Source organism: Sander vitreus, chromosome 23, assembly GCF_031162955.1.
Source record: "Sander vitreus isolate 19-12246 chromosome 23, sanVit1, whole genome shotgun sequence".
Lineage (NCBI taxonomy): Eukaryota > Metazoa > Chordata > Actinopteri > Perciformes > Percidae > Sander > Sander vitreus.
In genome coordinates, this window is record NC_135877.1 from 971,837 (window position 1) to 994,426 (window position 22,590).

The 22,590-nt window shown below is 41.8% G+C and overlaps 2 protein-coding genes across 2 annotated transcripts in view; one reads left to right on the forward strand and one right to left on the reverse strand.

Moving 5' to 3' along the window:
• Positions 1 to 22,590, forward strand: part of cog5 (component of oligomeric golgi complex 5) — an 89,867-nt gene that overhangs the window by 16,097 nt on the left and 51,180 nt on the right. The gene's annotated exons all lie outside the window — the stretch shown is intronic.
• On the reverse strand, positions 4,797 to 8,696 carry LOC144512134 (G-protein coupled receptor 22-like). The gene is made up of 3 exons (XM_078242711.1): positions 8,560 to 8,696; positions 8,141 to 8,287; positions 4,797 to 6,430 (listed from the first exon to the last, which is right to left on the reverse strand). Exons 1-3 carry the CDS (start codon positions 8,680 to 8,682, stop codon positions 5,378 to 5,380), a joined length of 1,323 nt encoding a protein of 440 aa, XP_078098837.1. The 5' UTR covers positions 8,683 to 8,696; the 3' UTR covers positions 4,797 to 5,377.

Sequence of the window (22,590 nt, forward strand, 5' to 3'; positions counted from 1 at the left end):
GCTCAATGCTCTGAAAAATGCTTTAATAAGGCACGCAACGTTTCGGCCCACACCTGAGGAAGGCCAGATTGTGGGCCATTTGCACCAGCTGTTCTAATCCCACGGAACCGCCCCTTTCCAGACTGACGAATCAATTTGTCCCCAGTTTGCACCAGTTTTCAAAACACTTTTGTGTATAAGTCATTCAGTAAAACGAGACGGACGGGGCAGTACCGAGGATTGGCAAAGCTACAAGCTCAGTTGCGCGGCAGTTAAAGTAACGTCGTTTTAATCCCTTTCAAAGCGTTTACAAGTCCACTACTGACGTCTCCATACCGATCAACCTCTGTGCAAACTCCGGATCACTCCACTACCACTCCTCAGCTGCTCACAGACATCTGCCATCCACCCACAACTCTATGCATAAGCTACAGCAAGGGTCTGTGCAGATGCTTTGAGAAAGCACTTAGAAGTTTGAATAACCACTATGTTTCAAAAAGTAAAACAGGGTCAGTCCTCTTCATCCAGCTCAAAAAAACTAATTGCATTTAACCTTGATATTACTGCAGTGGTTCCCAACCTTTTTTCCTTAAAGCCAAGCTTTAAACCTGAGCCCCCCCACCCCGATAGCCTCCTGGTGTTTTGTTTCTGGCCGAGATCTGTCCTGTCCTTCAATAAAACCAAAATTATGGTAACTCTCTTTAGATATAGCCTTGCTTTCTTTTTTGATAGTGATGAGTCATCAACACTTCTACATTTCTCAGACATATGATTTCATTCATAAAATAGTGATTATCTGACTGCTGGAAAGACAGGGATGAGCTAGCTGACTTTATGAAACTGGTAATCTGACTTCAGATACAGTATTAGGGGACCACTAAGGTCTATATAAAAGAGGCTTCAGATACAGTATTAGGGGACTACTAAGGCCTATATAAAAGAGACTTCAGATACAGTATTAGGGGACCACTAAGGTCTATATAAAAGAGGCTTCAGATACAGTATTAGGGGACCACTAAGGTCTATATAAAAGAGACTTCAGATACAGTATTAGGAGACCACTAAGGCCTATATAAAAGAGACTTCAGATACAGTATTAGGGGGACCACTAAGGTCTATATAAAAGAGACTTCAGATACAGTATTAGGGGACCACTAAGGTCTATATAAAAGAGACTTCAGATACAGTATTAGGGGACCACTAAGGCCTATATAAAAGAGACTTCAGATACAGTATTAGGAGACCACTAAGGCCTATATAAAGGCATCCAAAAATGCAGCATTTCATAGGACCTTTAACCACTGATATACTGTATCAACTTAATTACTAGTTTGCAATTGCCTGGCATCACATCACGTTGTCAGAATCATCTTTCGGGATCCCTAGGGAGGTGTTCCAGGCACGTCCAGCTGGGAGGAGGCCTCGGGGGAGACCCAGGACTAGGTGGAGGGATTATATCTCTAACCTGGCCTGGGAACGCCTCGGGATCCCCCAGTCGGAGCTGGTTAATGTGGCTCGGGAAAGGGAAGTTTGGGGTCCCCTGCTGGAGCTGCTACCCCCGCGACCCGACCCCGGATAAGCGGATGAAGATGGATGGATGGATGGATGGATGGATTTAAGGCTGTAATCTTGCCCTTCTGATGAGGCGTATGATGAGGTCATAAAAGTGAAACCCATTTCAACCCCAGGTACCCCTTTCTCTCATCATAGAACTTGGTTTCATTTTCTTGGTCAGAATTGATGTGTCTAACACTGACTGGATAGGTTCAGAGAACTGTGTGACCTAATGTCAGCAGACAAAAAGTGATATTGATGCATTGAATGTCACGGTTATCTATTTGCCATACCACCCTTAGTTATCACAAGGTGTTAAGGGTGACAGAACGAGTTCAGAAGGACAAGTGTTTTCAGCAACCTGTGACCACACACACACACACACACACACACACACACAGAGCTAAAATTCCATTGGCTGTAAAGACCTTTAAAATGGGGTCAGTGTCCTCAGCATTCTCTAGCAGCACAGCAACAAACTCTTAAAGTTGATACAGTGTCGGCTTCTGGTCTCTGCTGTGCCAGTCGGCTGTCTTCCAACAATTCCAACCATTTCCCAAGTGGCCTTTGCTTCTTTGTGTTTGGTTGTGGTTCACACTGTGGGGTCCTAGAATCACTTCAGTGAGGTTTAAAGAGGATCATCTAAAGAGTAGTTTAATGTCACTGTTATTTTCTTCCCCCTGAGGTTACCAAATTTTGAAAATCTTCAATAATAAATAAATATATATATATATATATAACTCTATAGCTGAAATACACTTCTGTCCACATGCTTCTTGTTTGGGGCTGTTTTTAGCCATGCTAGTGGATAAAACAATGTGAAATTTGACCGTGTCAAAAGCAGCACAGAGATCAAGTAATACTAAGACTGAACTTTTGCTACTGTCTGTATTTAAGTGGATGTCATTGAAGACCTTAACAAGAGCAGTCTCTGTGCTGTGTTGTGATCGACAACCTCACTGGAAGTCATCATCCTCTTGTCACGCTGTTTACTGGCAAGAGGCTTTTTCAATGATTTTATTAAAAAATGGAAGGTTTTGTATATGGGCCTATAATTGCTCATTAGTGACGTGTATAAATTGTTCTTTTTTAAGAGTGGCTTGATGACTGCAGTTTTTTTCCGGTAAGAGTTGTGAGAAGAGATGTGTTTAAAATCTGTACAAGATGTTTGGCCAAATAGTTTGAAACATTTTTGAAAAAGCCTATTGGCAAAATATCAAGGCAGCAGGAGGAGGATTTCAGAAGTTAATGTCTCTAGTATAATGTCCTCCGGGTTTTTAGGGTTGATTGAATAAAATTGGGTCATGGTATTTGAATTGGTTTTACGCGGACACAGGGACAACACATATCCTGTACCTGATATGGAGACACTGATTGCTTGTCTAATTTTATAAATGTTGTCAGCAAAGAAGGAGGCAAATTTCACACGGGCCCTAGAGGATAGAAGGGTTTGTTAGCCTGTTGACAGTAGCAAACAAGGCACGTGCATTAAAATGATTTTTTGCCAATAATGCCAGATAAGAAGGGCCACTTTGCATTTCTCAGTTCCAAATAATAAATGTCAAGTCTTGCGACCTGCATTTAGCTTTTTGACACGCTCTGTTTTGTGTTCTTACCATAGACTGTAAAAATAGTGGACGCAGTAGCCGTGACCAGGGTTGGATTTCCGTTTCAGTTTTCTTTCACACGACTATTATGCAGCGGCTCTGTGCGGAGTTTTGCACCGCCCAAGACGATTGTGATTGGTTTAAAGAAATGCCATTAAACCAGTGCACGTTTTCCTCCCATCCCTGAATGCTGTGTGGAGTAGCCAGACCCTCATCCAAAGCACGCTGGAGGAGGGTCTGGCTACTCCACACAGCAGACTACTCCACACAGCGAGACTAGGGAAACAATGACGTCAGCTCATCAATTCGTGCATGCCCGTTATTGCTTTGTGTAATGAGGATGCGCCACTAACAACAGCAATGGACTACCATTTTGTAAGTACTGCGAGATTTATCAACTACTTTACATGTTAAGGCTACATCTACACTACTACGTTGTGGTTTAAAACTATGTTTTTCGGCATTTACACCTCGCGTCCACACTACATACTCCTGCGTTTCCAAGGCCCTTAAATGGAGACATTTGAAAACAATGCTGCCCCTGTTTTGGTCTGAAAACTCCAGGGTTGTGTTGTTGTCTGGATGGCACAAACAGAGACCTTGGGAAACAACGACCTACGTCAGTCAGTCTTATCGGTTAGGTATGCTTACATACCTCTCAGTAACAGTTCCACCTTGTCGTTGGTCCAAGCTAATAAATCCCTGCTCATACTTTTCACCCTTGTTGTTCTTTCTCTAAAGTATTTTCTGTAATTTTCAACTTTACCGAACAACCTGCTTCCCATTTAAAGCGGCATGCGCATGCCCAGCATATGTGAATGGTCATGTGATATGTGTTGTCAGACTTGTTAATATAGATGGAGATCACTGCTGCTAATGGAGCTAAAACGCTTGTGTGGACGAAGACCGTTTTTGTCTTAAAATGAAAACGTTTTTGTGTGGATGTACCCTCAGTATTGCTGCACCACTTCACGGATGAACGGAGGCATCTGCTGAACCCAGTGTTATCTTCACCTTGTATTGTAAGGAGACACTAAGCAGCAGCTCCACCACAGCGTCCATGAGTCACATTTCAGTCTTGCTATAGCACATTGGGACGTGTACCAGAAATATGTTAAAAAGATAGGTACGTACAGTATAATATGTATAAATAAAGAATCCACTACTATTGTTTTACTAATATGTTTTGATTTGACCGCCAAAGGAAAATAAGCTCACTATGTATGCTCAGAATCTTATTCTCTGGTGTTTGGCCAATCGTAGACGTAGCCTTTATCGCCAACTACTGGCCAGGCGAGCCTTTGGAGTCGTTTTTGCTTTCTTGTCTGGCCGGAGGTATTTTGTAAATGAATGTTGTGTGGACAGATTTTTAAATGGAAATTTTGTTTTCAAAAATATCTGTGTAGGTGTACACAGGGCCTTAGTTTGTATTGTGTTTCTATTTGTTTCAATAGAGTTAAAAGCTGACTACATGATAAAACAGACAGAGTTGACCTCTCTGAGGAAAGTGAATTCCTCCTGTTTTTTCCCTGCATCCGATTCCACATTTAGAAGCAAGAGAGCAGAGGGATACTGACACATATTGTGCCTTTGGTTGTTTATTACAAATGGAGATAAACAATATCAAGGTATTTTATGACACAGTACATTGACATTTGTCTCATCTTACACTAGGGAACAACACACACTGCTGCTTAGATACAGAGATATGACTGAATTGTCCTTGATAGCACTCCACGACATTCCTTAATAAAAAGCATAACTTAGCCTCTTTTTGTGTCTATGACACCTATTTTGAGACCTTTTTTGTAGCGAGTAAAAAAAATCAACCGTAAATGCAATCCTTGAACTCATCCACATCCAGCTGCTCGTAGTTTCATTTATGTGTGATATTCATTTTACGGAAACTCCTCACCTTTATCTCTATATTCGTCCGATCTCAGGGAACACATCTTTTCTGAAGCCACCATTTAGTATTCATTTAGTAAGCTGCCCAGGATTACTGTACTCCATTGTTAATGAGAACGTGTGTTTAGCTTGTTTAGACTTAGTAGTATATTTTCCCAACGTAGTCGTATTTCTTCCATGTTTTTCCCCCAAATGCTATTTATGCATAAGCAAAACTCCATACCTTCCTCTAAAACAACAGTTTTTAGTTACTTAACCTCTATGAGTGGAATTTCACCAAGTCCCATTTACTTTACATATTTGACATATTTACATTTGAGTTAATCCCACTACTCTGCCTCCTGCGAGCATAGACATTTTTGTCTGGCTTCCGTGTCCTCGAAGGTGACCTTCTTGTTTCTCCTGGGGTCTATCCACGAGTTATGGATGACCACATTGTTTGGCGTAGGGTCAGCTTCTACTACAGACACTACCCTCTTCTTCATCTTGCTTTTCAAAACCTTTTGGAACTTCTGCCGAGTGAAGGCGTAGAGGAGCGGGTGAAAGATAGTGGTTCCATAGGCCATCACCAGGAAGCCCAAGCGGAGGCGAACAGTTAAATCACTGGGCCCAGTGCTGAGGATGATGGTGTTGAGCACAGTTATTGGAGTCCAGCAAAGTAAGAATGTGGAGATGATGAGAAGAGACATCCTGAAGACTCGTTTCTGCCTCTCCCGTCTCTCCCGGTGACGCTTTACTGCTCGTCTTAGCGCAATAATGACTGACACTGATGCCCGCATGCCCAAGGGTGCATTCCCACCTGCCCTGACTCCTGTGCTGCTCTGTGAAGCGTCAGTCGACTCTGCTTGCGTCGCAGTGCTCAAAGAGATAGTGTTTTTGCGCTTTTGCTTCTTTTTAGGTAGGTTGTGCTGAAAGCGTGTGCCAATGCGAATATTAAGTGCCTGAAGGATCTTGTAGTACGTCACTAGCATTACCACAGCTGTAAAAAAGAATATAGGGATCTGTGCTAGCAGGTGATAGTACAAACCCAGCTCTGTGTAATACTCATTTGTATGAACCACTGTGAGCACTGCAGTCTGGTTCACATGGTCTGAACCAGAGTTGATGAAGAAGCCTACTTCCATGAAGGGAACCAGGAAACTGAAGAAGGATAGAGCCCAGATGGATCCCAGTAGAGCTACAGCTCGGCTCATCGTGAGCACACGGTTCGCCGGCCGCACTGAGATGTCATACCGGTCTACAGTGATGGCCAGGACGTTAGCAGCAGTAGCTACGCTTGCAAAGGAGACGCAGGCCTCATGGAAACAGCACATCATAGCAGTGTCAGCTTCCAAAGGAAGTAACACCACCACTGCTGTCAGCGGGATGCAGCATACGCACACCTGGAAACAAGAGGAATTCAGTTCTCATCTCTAATGCATTACGTTTGTTTTCATCTAATCTTGTTTGGTTGTTTGGCATGCTTGTAATGATTGCTATATGATTCTAAATAGTACAATATGATGGTGTCAATCCAGACGTACGTAACCATTACAGTCATGCACAGCTGAATTGCCAAAGGAATTATTGGCTTTGTAGTAACCCTAAATACCCAACAATCCTAACATAACGGAGGTAGTAGTAGCAGCATGGCTTCATTTAGTGAAAAAGCCAATCATTTACTGTCAACCTACGTTTGGTGACGTTAAAAATATGAAATTTCTTCCTGGTATATTATTGATATCAGTGAGGTTTCACTAAGACTATTGGTCATTGTAACATTTGCAATATCACCAAACATTTAATCATTTTGCTGTATAAAGGAACATTTAAAATGTAAAAAAAAAAAGTAGAAAGAAAACACAAAGAGAATATACCAAGGTCGACCTAAACAGCAATTCACAAATACAGAATTATAGACATGATAACAGATTGAGGCTGGGCTAAAAAGGCCAGTGAATAACAAGATTAAAAAACTGAGATTTAGGGAGCATTTCTGATATCTAATGCCAGCTGGATCCACAGTTGTAGAGCAAAAACTGTAAAGGCTCTGTCACTTTAGTTTTAGTTGTAATCGTGGAACAGGAAAGATTTGTCGTCCGATCTAAGAGACCTGTGGCTGAGTTCTGGTGAATTAGGCCTGTGATATAGGTTGTGGCCCGACCATTGAGAGCCTTAAGGGATCAACATGGTCTGAAATTGGATTCTAAAGTGAACAGGGAGCCAGTGAAGAGAGGCTAGTACTGGAGTGATCTGCTTTAGTAACATCCTTAGTATAGTACATAATTAACCTTGATATACTGTACTTAGGGCCCAAGCACGAAAGCGCGAGGAATCTATTGTTTTTGAAAAGGTTATTTTATTTTCCTGCTGCGCAATCACATTTTTGAGGGACTTGGGATGCTCGAAAATTCACAAAAAAATGGCACACTTGATGATGACACACAAATGTGGTGAAAATTGCAAAGTTCTGCAGTCATTGGTATTGGGTGTGGCCAGTGGGCTCCATACACCCCAAACACACACCAGGGTTGGGATAAAGTTTGATGTTCACGAAATTTGGTGGGATCATTGTTCTTATTTCTAGGAACATACTACAAAAAAAAAAAATGCTTTACCTGACAGGAATACAGCTATCTCGGATTTTGTGTGGTATTTTACTTTTTTCGTTGACATGAAAAAGGACTTTAGGATGCAAAAAAAACCTCAAAATCTGGTTGCTAAATAGCGCCCCAAGTTACTTGGCGCTTTTGAACGGATTTTTGATACCCTTGATGTACTCGAAAACTCGACAAAAAAGTAAACATTGCGGGACTATGCAGTGATTTGGTTTATGTGTGTTTAGGCGCTATAGCGCTTCGTGCCGGCAGGGACAAGGGCCTTTTAATTACTGCTTGCAGCTTTAATATACTTTGTCTAATGACTGGCACATCAGTAGATGTTGTGGCCCTTTTTAAAAATGGAAGCATAGTGTTCCTTATGGTTTATTTTTCTGAAATGGTAGCAGTGCTGAGGGGTAATTTTTTGTAGCACCAGAAGTATCCAACCACTTGATGTTAAATCCCTCTTGGCAAAAAAGTGACTGGTAGATGTTGATAGAGGTCAGGACTCACCAACACATCCACCACATGCAGGTTCATGGTGATGATGTTGGAGACGGAGCTGATGAGGTTCTGTTTCATACAGTAGAGGACAAGCACAGTGAGGTTGGAGCTCAAGCCCAAAACTATCTCCAACAGCAGGAAGCCAGTCAGAGAAACCTACCAAGAGAGAGCGCACGGTGGCATTTAGTGTGACAATGTTATTTTAATGTAGTCATAATAATACATCATCATAAAAATGTGTGAACATTGACTATACAACCAGTAAGTCTTCTTACTTACACAATGGGTTTTAGTATCAACCCATTAATGAGCTGGACAGTTACCAGTTTCCTGAAAGTATCATATACCTAAGATCTCTGTGGATTGACTCATGCTGTCACATTAATTTGATTAAGAAAGCCATCTGAGATGTGAGGCTGCAGCATTACCTGGAAACTGATGGGGTAGATAGGCCCGTCTGAGGTCATGTCCATGTCATAGGGGTCAGCAGTGTCGAGCACCGTCATGTTGCTCATGGTGGCTGCAGAGATCAGCACTGGAGATGTGTGCATTATCCCGATGGGAGGAAGAGGTCTGGAGAGCAGTATGCAAAAAAAAAAAAAGGTCTATTCAATAAATATTAAAAGCATATGAAGTTCTACTAGATGTTTTTTCAACCAGTGAACTTGCAGCTGATGCTGCATTTTTCTTTTAGGGAAGATTGTACTATAAGAGTTAGGATTAGGGCTACAAGAGGCTATGGGCTACTGATAATATGGCATTCACCTCCCTTGACACTGCTGCTCCAGAAAGGGGTGATTTCAGAATGCTGAAGTACAAGTTTGTAGATAACGTTTGAGCCAGACCCCTGAGGTTTTAAAGGAAAACATTTTCTGTAATAATATCACCTGGTATGAAAACCTTGAAGGTGCTTTTACAGGATACTAACTAATTTTATCGCATGTTGAAACTACACAGGGGGCAACAATCTGGTACCGTTATTGGAATTACCATGTGTTGTCAAATGCAAGTGCTATATTGTCAATGTTGGGAAGTGATTGCTATACTAATTTGCAGTTTGTGTTAGGGCGTATTGGTTTTAACACCAGATAAGGTGAGTTAATAGCAAAGAACATGCAATTCCAGGAAGCTTCAAACAAAGGGAGATTGTACAAAGGCCAAACAGCGTCTATACCCTCCTACCGTACCTTTCCAATGTTGGCACTGAGGGTCTGCTTCGAACAGAATTTGGAATTTTCTGAAACAAGCAATCCCACAAGCACACCCCCTTCACGCAGCGATTGACCAGGTGTGCAGAGGCGAGAAAGTATGCAGGATTTGAATTTATCTCTAAAGATCTTTTGTCACTTTTAACGTGTAACACCGTGTGAAACACTATGAATTCCTTCACGGAAAGATTGTCGTTGTGCCCCTCTCTTTTTGCTTTGGCTGTTTGTAACAGCTATAAACGGTTGAAGGCAAAAGGATCCTTCAGATGCTTGGACTTCCACGTCGTGCGAACTATTTAATTTCTAGCTTAGGTGTGTGTGCAGGTGTAATATCAGGCCTAAACTCACCACTCCCTTCCAGCAGTGTCCTCTCCAGCTCAGCAGCAGTTGAAGTGGCCACAAGGAACTTGGTGGAGCATGTAACAAATTATCCCACCATATCCTGACTTGACGAGATCAATCTTCACTTCATCCACTTGACTTACAGCATTCTCTCTGTAAACGTATCGGAATTTGATGGACAATGACAAGTCTTGTGAGCTTTAGCTTTGGGGATACTGGCTCCGCTCAGGCGAAGGGAAAAGTCTGTTTGTGAAACACAGAGAGCAACAACCACCCGCCACTCGTTGGGGGGCATGTGGTTTGCAACATCAGTGCGGTGCACTGAGATCAATGCTTTCTTTCATGCATGGCTGTGTCTCATCATTGTCCGTTGTGCTTGGACTGTTGCCTCCAGTCTAATTCCCTCTTGAAAATGATACCAGTGCCAGTACAATCCTCCTGTCTCCACTTCTCTCCACGTTTCAGGTATTGTATGTCTTTCACACTCGTCCTGATATGGCCCACAGCACTTTATGCCATAAGTTTTGTAATTTCATATTTCAGACAACAGTGGAGGTTGAAAGTATAGGTGACAGAATGGATGAGACGTTTCAAGAGAAATATAAACAAGGTTGTGTGGTTGTACCTCTGCACTCAAAGGTCAGAGACCCGGATATGGGTCATATGGTCTTTGGAGACCACTCAAAGAGACTGATCCCTTGACTCTTGGATATTCACAGCCTTCATACTCCTCTATCCTTCACAGACTGCCACAGATTGAGAATGATGCCATGTCCCATTATTGCCATCACCTTCCCTTGCCTTTACATTTCATCTCTGATCCTGCAAAGAGAAAGGATGGACGATTTCAGTAATAGTTTTAAAGAAAGAAAATGTGTTACATAGATGTCAGTTCTTTCTCCCTGGTCTACATGTTGCATCATGTCTCCTACCTAATTTCAACTCATTTGTCATCCCCTGACAGATACAGTAGCTTGCTCTTTCTGTGCTAATTGGACGCCTGTCTCTGTATTTGCAATGTGTGTTTAATCAGTTTTTGATGCCTTGCCTTTTATCTTTGATGGGTCTTGTCATGTGTTGTTGAACAAATGAGCAATGGAAACTGTGAACTGGTTCTCTGCAGACTGTCTTAGTGTATCAAATGATATGCTGACTTACTGTCACAACAACGGGCCACACACTGTTTCATTTAGTTCTAAGACGGTTCAGGACTCAGCTGATTGTCTTGAGATTTTAAATTTGGCTTTCGTTTGGCTTTGAGTGTGAGTGGCTGGGGATATCAAGTACTGAAAGCTGGCATTAAAGGTCTGGTCAGATTCAGAGTCATATTGACTTATTCTTAGATCAGATAGTTCCTAATATAGATTAAGATGTGGCCAGTTTCAGACTATTTCTATTCAGGCAATATGTTCTTTTAAGGTTGCTTGTGTTTAGACCACATTTGAGACCTGAATGAAATAAACGGTTTTGCAGAAGAATGCCAAATACAGTGTCACAAAAATATTGTACTGGTACCCACCAAAAGGAATGCTTTATAATCAGGAATTAATTTCAATTTCTATTTACAGTACATATGGTAATATCTGTAATGAAAGTGACTCTAGATTTGGTATGCGAATTGAACACTATGACAAGCCACATGATGCTCAATTGTATTTTCTAACTCATGTGCTCCGAGTAATTTTATAAGGTGTGTAATCAATTGTACTATGGACAATACTGAATTATTATTGGCCATTTTTAGATAACTGCACAGCTCTGACGTAGCAAACCTAGCATGCTGAATCAATACTAGTTGGCTTCAGTTGTACATAGGCTACGGCTTCTGCTGCTTTTATTTTGGTAACATTTATTTGAAGGTTGGCAAAGATACTGCCAGCACGTTTCCATTTAAAGAGTCCTGGAGCCCTAGCCTGGTCCTACCAGACTCTGGTCCATTTCATTTGTACAGAGAGTCTGGCCACTCTCCATTGACAAGTGTTAACTTCCTTGAAGGCGGGTACTCTGTTGAAGTTTAAAACTATTGGATCTGCCCAGAGCCACTCTGGATCTGCCATAACCAATTGCTAACGTTTGGTCATGACGTTGGCTTAGCATCGCTAGCGTTAGGCTTAGCCAACTCCTTCACCACTAACGGAGCGAGCTGGAAATTCAAACTTTTCCCGAACCCCGTGGGGAGGAGGGCCACAACATCATGGCCACCAACAAAACTCAGCAAAGATTGTTCTTGCTCGGGCTTTAACTTCTGGATATTCGGCAGGGTTGCCAATACGGAACTACAACTCAAACTAGCACACAACCTCAACGTCATCGTTCTCAGCCACTCATTTGGCCAGAAAAAACCCAAGAATATACCGTAAACCCAGACGACGTATTGAAGGAAAATGAAAATTGAGCGGAAGTATGTAGGAGGGCGGAGCCGGGCTACCAGAGCCCCAGAATATGAATAAATATTTTGTGCACATGGTTCATGGTATAAATGTCATAATCCATGAAGACCTGTGAAGTTATTGCACGGGTAATTATTTTTATATATTTCTTCTTACTTGTTTTCTGTCTTGGAAAAAAACAAGTTTATTTTAGCCATATTAAAACATTTCATTTTACTTTGAAAGCCAGTTTCAGTTAGAACGTGCTGAAATGAGACAGAATGCAGATCATTTTGTTGTCTTAATCACTGTAACCAATTATAATTTGTAGTAACATGAAATATACCAAGGTATTTACTATTTCAGTCATCGGTGTGGAGTCCAAGATGTGAATGAATGAATTGTTAAATCATTAAAATGGTCCATTCCACATGAGACATGATAATAATACATTTAAATACATACTACACACAATACCTTTTTATATTGTTAATTTATCCGTAAGTATGGTGGAGAACAACAATTTGTGGCGAAATGCCCAGGTTCCAGAACCGACTCTGGCTGCATTTATATGAAGTATATCTGTAAAGGGATACCCATGTCTTAACAAGGTGCCAGATTAGCAAAGGAAATAATTAATTGATTAATCCATTGGTCTGTCAAGAAAAATTTACAATTAACAATTTGAGTAATTGGTTAATCATATATTAAGAAAAATGTCAAGCATGTATTGATTTCAGCTTCTCAAATGTGAGGATTTGCCCCAATTCTCTGTTTTACATTATTGTTAATTGAATATCTTTAGGTTTTGGACTGTTGCTCTTTGAAAAAGGCCGGCTTGGGCTCTGGAAACCTGATGGGTGTTTTTCAATATTTTCGGACATTTTTAGACTAAACAATCGATCAAATAGCTGAAAAACAATCAGCAACAATGACAGTGATTGTTAGGTGCAGCCCTACATTTGCTCTCAGCTTTCAATGTCTTGTATTCTTCTCGACTGGTTCTTGTTCTGATACCTTGTTCGTCACCTCTAGCTCTGTTGCTGTATAGTCTTCATAATATTTTTAACTGCACAAAATGTGCAAAATTGCTTCTTAATTCTTTGGCTTTGGCTCATCTTTTAGCTGTATTTTCCATTACATGAAATATATGTCCTGTGGGCGGCCAAATTCTGATTAGTTTTGTGTTGTATGAGCTTCTCTACAACAGGAAAGCTGGTCTCTTTGGGAGGCAGTGAACTCACCGTAGTTTGTGAAGACCCATATTGCTTGCTGTTTGACAGCCACTCATTTTGTCTAATTATTCTTCACTCCAAATAGTCACTGCTTGAAAATTGTGACTCACAGGCTCAACAACATGTCAGCAGGCTGTGTGTGTTGATTTTACAGTGCCTTCGTCTAACATATTCACATTGCCTTGCTATCAGAACACGATAACAGTGTTTGTACATGATTGTGCCGTGTGTTAGTTTACCTCTAGACAAAGACCATTCCCCGGCCATCCTTGGGTCTGCAGAAGTGCTTTCCTTCCCTGTAGGGCTTTGTAATCTCAGTCCCCAAAGGTAGCGTAGAGCCCACAGGTGCTAACTCTGATTTGCTGAAGTTTAGGATAATAGTCCATCATTTAAGGATGCTTGTTAGTTAGTCCCTTCAGGATGGAAATTTGACTGGTAAAAAGCATGCAGCCACAGAACCTGCGGGGAGCAAGAGAGATACTGACGCTTCCGCTCTGCCTCCGCCTCTCGTCTCTCTGCTGTGCTGCTTTTTCTGTCGGTCTGTCTCTCTGTCCTGCTTCCTGCCTCTCTGTGTCTGCCTTCAGTAGCCCTTCCTACTCGCCCTCCCCCTTCTTCCCTTTCTAAAACTGTGTTCTCCTTCTCTTTTTTCCCCTTTTACACCTCTGCGCTTGACTAATTGGACTCAAAAAGCAGATGTAACACTCTTCTCATAATTTCTCTCATTTTGTATGTTTCTTCCTTTCCTGTTATCTTTGTGCTGCCTTATGTAAGCAGGGAAAACTCCAGCATGCAGGGACAACACATCTTTTTTTATCCTTGAGTACTTCTGTCTTTCTCTTTTTCTCTTTCCCTTGTTTGTTTACCCACATTAAAAAGCCCAGGAAGAAAAACCGTGGCCATGACATTACTAATGGCAGCATCCTTCCTCTCAGGACTTTGGCCACTCCTCCGCTGTTTCTGTTTGCATAGCACCTGCCGGATAGTACATGCTTAATTGTCCCAATCTGGCTTTCATTGGAACAGTCGCCGCGTTGCCCTTATTGCCTTGCCATCATATCTGGAAGGTAGCTAGTGAGTGGACTAATTAGGGCTACTGGGCATTGGCATGGCAACAACAGCACCCCCGGCCACAGCGATCACAGACTGATGGATCAGAATTCAAATCAGGGCCTGTCTGCTGTCTTCCGGGATACACCTCTCCATTAATAATACAAGAAGTTATGATCTGGTCATTGTATCTCAGCTCTTCATCTCTCACTCTACATGTGTTTATTTAAGATGATGGTGTCCAGTCCACCTGTTTTACCGATATGTGCAACTCAGTGGGAGGCATGTTTTCCCCCAGATACAAGTCTTGAGTGTGAGAGAGAGAGAGAGAGAGAGAGAGAGAGAGAGAGAGATGGCAGACAGCTGTGTTATGGAGAGGAAAAAAATAAGAACTTGCGGACATTTTTTTTTCTGAGCAAACATGAGCATGATATGCGAGTGAGGCAGACATAGCACATGTAGACAGCTCCGAGACAGAGAAAAAACAGACCGTTACAAGACTTTTTTTTTCTCTCAGCAAAGATGACAATGATAGGCTAGTCTCACATCGAAAAAATTGCTGTAAGCACAGTAGAGTACATCAAAACATCCATATTTAATCAATGCATTGATATTACAAACTGATACAGACTGTCTGCTGGCTAGCCTGAAGGCTGCTGACTAGTCCCCAGCTGTGCTATTTCAAACAGAGGTACATACAAGGGAATACACGTGCAGGGCTGTGTTTTTGTGTGTGCTTTGTATTTATGAAAGAACGTTCGAGGACTCTGTGCTTAGGGGACAAATGCCACACCAGTAAATGTTGGGTTGATTTGGTTTTAGACGCTCTCTGTATGCTCTGTCATTCAGAACAGGTGACACATTTTCCAGCGTTTGATTCAAATAAACAGGCTTTACAAAGGGAGATGAAACGCCTGCAGCCAAAGTGTGGGACATGTTGAAAGATGTGGGCATACCCTAACCTTAACCACGCAAAACTTTTACATAAACCCAACCAGCCAATCACCTACTACTGTCAACATGCCTAACAATTTGTGGCGAAACGCCCAGGTTCCAGAACCGACTCTGGCTGCATTTATATGAAGTATATCTGTAAAGGGATGCCCATGTATGAGCAAGGTGACAGATCAGCCAGGGAAATAATGCCACACCAGTAAATGCTGATGTCTTGATGATGGTCCGGTAGCAGAAATAGCTGCGAACGCAAGGTCAAGACCTAATAACTAAAAACTTTAGAAATGGCACACCTTTGAAAAGTAGTCTAAATGAACATAGGGTAAGCAACCAACAGAATCCATTAAACCACTCATAGTCCACTATTAGTCCGAATGTGACAATATCCCAAATTTTATTCAGGTCATGTAAACAGCATATTCCGTTTTGGATATTCCAAATGAAGCCTTTTTCTGAATATAGCATTTTCCGATTAAGACGTGGGATATTCCGGTATTATTCAGGTTTTAGAGGCATTCTTACATGTATACAGCGCATTCAGAATATGCATCACAATCAGGGTTTTTACTGCAGTTTACGCCCAGTTTACAGCCTCTTACCTGTTTATGTCTTACGGTCAGCTATGCGTTGCTATGGTTGTTGTACACAACCCAACTATCCAAAAGTTTGCAAGGCTGCAGTAGAGCTGCATTCCTAAAAGAAAAGCCACAGCTCTGGTCGGGACGAGAAACTCAGCTACTTTTAAACATTATGAAAGATTTGGGTATCAACAGGTTTTTGGATATGCACAAACATTACAACTGCGACCTTTTCATAAAGGTGGCTGAAGGAATGAAAGAGGGACGCTGTGATCGCTCGGCTGAACAAGTCTCCCACCGACAAATCGTGTTTTGCACAGCTACATGTACAGTGGTGTGAAAAAGTGTTTGCCCCCTTCCTCATTTCCTGTTCCTTTGCATGTTTGTCACACTTAAGTGTTTCGGAACATCAAACCAATTTAAACAATAGTCAAGGACAACACAAGTAAACACAAAATGCAATTTGTAAATGAAGGTGTTAATTATTAAAGGTGAAAAAAAATCCAAACCATCATGGCCCTGTGTGAAAAAGTGATTGCCCCCTAAACCTAATAACTGGTTGGGCCACCCTTAGCAGCAATAACTGCAACCAAGCGTTTGCGATAACGTGCAATGAGGCTTTTACAGCGTCCTGGAGGAATTTTGGCCCACTCATCTTTGCAGAATTGTCCTAATTCAGTTACATTAGAGGGTTTCGAGCATGAGACGGCTTTTAGGGCTCATACCACAACATCTCAATAGGATTCAGGTCAGGACTTTGGCTAGGCCACTCCAAAGGTCTTCATTTAGTTTCTTTCTTCAGCCATTGGGTGGTGGACTTGCTGGTGTGTTTAGGATCATTGTCCTGCTGCAGAACCCAAGTTCGTTTCAGCTATACACGAACAGATGGGTAGCGACATTCTCCTTCAGGATCTCTGGTAGACAGCAGAATTCATAGTTCCTTTTATCACGGCAAGTCTTCCAGGTCCTGAAGCAGCAAAAACAGCCCCCAGACCATCACACTACCACCACCATATTTTACAGTTGGTATAATGTTCTTTTTATGAAATGCAGTGTTCCTTCTACGCCAGATATACTTGGACACACACCTTCCAAAGAGTTCCACTTTTGTCTCATCGGTCCACAGAATGTTGTCCCAAAAGTCTTGGGGATCATCAAGATGTGTTCTGGAGAAATTGAGACAAGCTTTGATGTTCTTTGCTCAGCAGTGGTTTTCTCCTTGGAACTCTGCCATGCAGGCCATTTTTTGCCCAGTCTTTTCCCTGATGGTGGAGGCATGAACGCTGACCTTTAACTGAGGCAAGTGAGGCCTGCAGTTCTTTGGACGTTGTTGTGGGGTCTTTGTGACCTCTTGGATGAGTCGTCGCTGCGCTCTTGGGGTAATTTTTGGTGCCGGCCACTCCTGGGAAGGTTCACCACTGTTCCATGCCTTCGCCATTTGTGGATAATGGCTCTCACTGTGGTTCGCTGGATTCTCAAAGCTTTGAAATGGCTTTATAACCCTTTCCAGACTGATAGATCTCAATTACTTTCTTCTCAATTGTTCCTGAATTTCTTTGGGTCTCGGCATGATGTGTAGCTTTTAAGGATCTTCTGGTGGACCTTACACTGTGTCAAGCAGCTCCTATTTAAGTGATGCCTTGATTGTGAAAGATTTGGGTATCAACAGGTTTTTGGATATGCACAAACATTACAACTGCGACCTTTTCATAAAGGTGGCTGAAGGAATGAAAGAGGGACGCTGTGATCGCTCGGCTGAACAAGTCTCCCACCGACAAATCGTGTTTTGCACAGCTACATGTAAAAGGGGCTATTTGTGGAATATTTACTTTCATTAGCCATGTAAACAGCTTAGTCGGAATATTGTCTTTTTCAGAAGAAGGGCAAAAACTGGAATATTATGTCCATATAAACATAGTCAGAAACGCATGAATCAGCAACTGTTGGATTGAGGCAAAGTTCAAGTACTCAAAATTAGGATGCAGAGGGAGTATTTTAAAGGAACACGCCGACTTATTGGGACTTTGTCTTATTCCCCGTATCCCCCAGTTAGATAAGTCCAGACATACCCTTCTCATCTCTGTGTGTTGTAACTCTGTCTGATGCACCCACCGCTAGCCTAGCTTAGCACAGATCCTGGAGGTAACCGGCTCCATCTAGCCTAGCTTAGCACAGATCCTGGAGGTAACCGGCTCCATCTAGCCTAGCTTAGCATAGATCTTGGAGGTAACCGGCTCCATCTAGCCTACTGCTCCCAATAAGTGACAAAACAACACCAACATGTTCCTATTTACATGTTGTGATTTGTATAGTCACAGCGTGTACAAATAACAAGGTCACATGACACACAGCCATCTTCTAACCGTGTACATACTGGGAACTATATTCTCAGAAGGTGAAGCTCTGCTACTTCTGTTACTTGGGCGGAGTGTTAGTGCAACACCTGAAAAGCACAGTTGTTACTCTCTGCTCCTCACCTCGGGGCTTCTCCGCCCAAGTAACAGAAGTAGCAGAGCTTCACCTTCTGAGAATATAGTTCCCAGTTTATATACGGTTAGAAGATGGCTGTGTGTCATGTGACCTTGTTATTTGAACACTTATTTTCAACAGTATGTTCTGAAATTAATAATAAAATAAATATTGTTCAGTATTTTGACATTGTCGAGAATATAATTGTATACCCTAAAATATCGTGGTATTATTTCAGTGCCATATTGCCCTCCCCTTTTTTATAGTTTCCTGTTCCCCTCTCCATGCCTTCCCTCTTCTTTCTCCTCCTCTGTTCCTCCCTGAGTTCTCCTGTCCTTTTCCATCCCTATGTTGAATAGAAGAATTATGGTAATATAGTTATTTTCACGTTTTTTTAACAAGCTATGTTAGCACAGCTCAACTGCACCTATGCATTCCTTGTCATTTAAGTTGATGCTCATTCTGGCCTAATGAGGGCTGTGCAATCAATCAAACTTTTTATCGTGATTACGATTTTGGCTCCTAATGATCACAAAAACAGAATCATCGAGAAAAACTATTATTTTGCACATTGCGTTTTGTAAGTAAACTCCTATTTTGTCTTGGTTTTTTGAATGAAAACATTTTTTTCAAATGAGAAACGTATCAAGGGAAATGTCGGTTCAGTTTTTTTTTAACATTGATTTGTTTTTCACAGTTTTTTAAGATCAATAATTGCAACATCTTTGCAAAAGTGAATGAGTAATTGTGTTAAATAATATTGATTTCAATATTGACCATATTTCCATAATCGAGCAGCCATAACCCCCTTCCCTTAACCCATAAGTTGGGGAGTAAGAAGTGGGAACTTTCTTGGGTCTTGAGTATTGACAAACTGAAACCTACACTGTACATTTACTTTTACATTTACAGACACCTGTCTGCTCTAAGCCCGCTCGACCACACACTTACTACACCCACACTACACACTGAGCTATTACTTAAAGGAGACCTATTATGCTTTTGTGTATTTTATGTCATATTCTATAATATTACAATGTTGGATGTTCATGTTAAACGTGGCCAAAGTTTCCAATAATGAGGTAAACATATTTAAAAGAAATCCCTTTAAGCCAAAACCTCAGATTTCCCACTGTTCTGAACGTTTATCGGTGTGTTTTAAGCCCCCAACGTCTCTAGGATAAGGCAATGGTTATGGTTAGTTGTTAGGTCCCTTGAAGTCAACGGTCGCAGCGCTGCCTGGAAGGAGACGTTGGGGGCTTAAAACACCATCAAGCATTCTGAACGCTTGTTTTTCAACAGTTTTTGTTCTACTCTCGGCTCTGTATCATATCATTTTGAGCCAGGTTTATATATATGGTCATCTGCTCCAGGCAGGCTACTGTGTTAACGTTCCATACCCTGCCACATGTGGCATAGAGGCAGTGAGGTTTCCTGTTTACTCTGCCGGGCTCTCACACCGCCTCAAAACGGACTGACAAGTCTGATCGCCGGTTACATGATTGGCCACCGCAGGGTGATTCGGTCTAAACTTTTTGCGCATGCCGCTGCAATTTTTAGATACCTGACTTTTTTCGGGACTGTCTGACGACTTACTGATTCTGTGTGTGCGTGAAGGCAAGCTTATAGACCTTTACCCAGAGTTATATGTTGTAGCACTTAATGAAGGAATACTTTGATTGACAAGCTGCTGTTTTTAGCCTCATTCATTAAATCCCTCTCAGGTCTACCTCTCACCTACACCTCAGCCTTCTTAATTTGCGCTCAATGATAATTTTTTCCTGACTGTTAAATATGCTCTGATAAGCAGGAAGCAGATCCATCCCTGCTGCCTGTTCCCCTCCACAACCCCCTCTGCTGATTACCTCCATCACTAAGGTGATGCTACAGGGAGTTACACTCTGCCATGCCAGTAATTTGAAGCGTTGCAATGCTGTGTTAAATTCCACTGTTGAGAATCATATTTTTATGTATGGATAACTTTGAATACTGATTATGTCCATCTCATTGTCCTCTGAAGAATGAGCTGAATCACAGTAGCCAGCACAGAAGCCAGGGCACATCTGTGCCAGAGCACAGCTTATCCTCTGGGAGCAAACACATAATATCTAATGGCCTGTGCCGTGTGTGCGTGTGTGCGTGCGTGCGTGCGTGCCTTCCTTCAAGCATTACATTTCAGACAGCCCACTGAGCATTTTATGACAAAAGTCAGAAAAGACCAACCCCTTCCTTTCCCTCTTTCTCTCTCACAAACACACATATCTAAACAAGCAAAGAGATTCGGGGCTCAGCTGTTCGATCGTGGTCTCTGGCAGGCTTTGTAGTAATGAGGCTTCGAGCGGATTACTTTGAATTGAATGTGGCTCCTGGCCAATTCCCTGGTTCTCTGTGTCTCAGCCAGCCACCTGCCTGGTAATTCTCTCTCTCTCTCTCTCTCTCTCTCTCTCTCTCTCTCTCTCTCTCTCTCTCTCTCTCTCTCTCTCTCTCTCTCTCTCTCTCTATGGAAAAAGAGCTGACAATCTTTAGCTCTAGACAAAAAAAGAATCTGAAATGGTTTGACATCAGTCCCCACACCCAGCACCAGTACGCCTCTCCTCTCATTATGAGCAGCTGATTTCACTCTACTTTTGTCATCCTGATTCTTCAAAACATGTGACTGTCAGAAAGATGTTAAGCAAAAGAGTAAGTAATCAAAAAGCGGGTTGGGATGATGGCATACAATGTAAGGAATTAAGCTCGCAGCTTTTCATGTCATATCATAAGACAGGAAAGAACAGGATAATGGAAGACTGTGTTTTTTATTCACCTTAACACCCACAGTCCAAACATAGTTTTATTCATGAATATAAAATCAACTTCAAACTACGGCAAAGTTGCGGCAAAGATAACCTATGGAAAAATCTACTTAAAGCCCAGTCTGACAATTTCTCAAACTAACAATCTGACACAGCGATCAGCCAGGTGTGTGGAGATTAAAAAAATATATTTTATAAATGCATTCAAGGACAAAGTGTGTGCCTTTATCAATTCTTTTATTTGAACAGTTATCAGGTCTTGCCCATCTTTGTGAGGACAGGCTTTTTTGCCGCACCTTGATTCTGACGGTATGATAACCTTCAGCAAAAATATCACGGTATTGAAATTTTTTAAATTTTTACGTCTGGGTAAAAAATAAAACTTTTTCAAACCACAGTATACCTTGAAACCGGTAACTGGCCCATGCCTAGACACAAGTGTTGTCGTTTCCTGGTTTTAATGGCTGCATTTTCTTACTAACTTACCCGACCTAATAGCTGTTCTATGTGCAAATGCCTTTACCCACTTAGTCATTGTATCCACATTATTGGTGATTATTTATCAAATATTTTGTTCAAGCCCCAGTAGTCAACCCTACCATATCGCCACAATATCGACATCGATGTATTTGGCCAAACATATTGTGATATTTCATTTTCTCCTTATCGCCCAACTCTACTACAAACACTTAGACCTGCAGATGTGGTCCGACAACACTTTGTTTTGAGCTACTTTGTTTCAAGCAGGTCCTGATCTGCGCCCTAGTGTATATACTTATTAATCCTCCTTTAATACTGCTTGCTTTGCAGCTGCTTGTCTACCCATATGTGTCGATATAACCAGCTTAAATCTGCATCCCTTGCCCTTACTCCTTCCCCTAAAGATTTAGACATGCATGCTGACCCTCGTGCTGTCTTATTACAAAGCCTTGCGCTGGTAAGTTGTTGTTTAGCCCTTATCCTCCAAATTAATGTTTCTCACTCCACACTTGGCAGGGATACCAAATTTATAAGAACCGGAGAGTTGTTAAGAAACATACTTGTTGAAAAGTGAGGGTAGGACCTCCTGTGCTTCCACTCATAGAGCCAGTTACACAGTGCCCATATGGTGTTTATACACTATGGTGGAGCAGAGTTAGAGCCTAGAAGTGTGGCCACAGTCACACTTGTGATCAAAATGTAATTAGTTTTACTGTGTGAAAATAATTTCATGGAAGTTTAAGTCCATCAAACATACACTGCAGAATGGTATGTAGCATTCTTGATTTTGCCTCTTGTCATAATGCAGCAGAATCATAGACTGTAAAAAAAAAAAAAAAAAAAAGTGTTCTTCAATTCGGGAGCTGCCATCTTGTAATTTTGGAGCCAGAGTCTGTGCAGAAGTGTTCTGGCACTGGGGCCGCGGTATCATGTCCCGCCCATACACCCGTCTGACCAAGTCAATCATGATGTTTCCCATTTT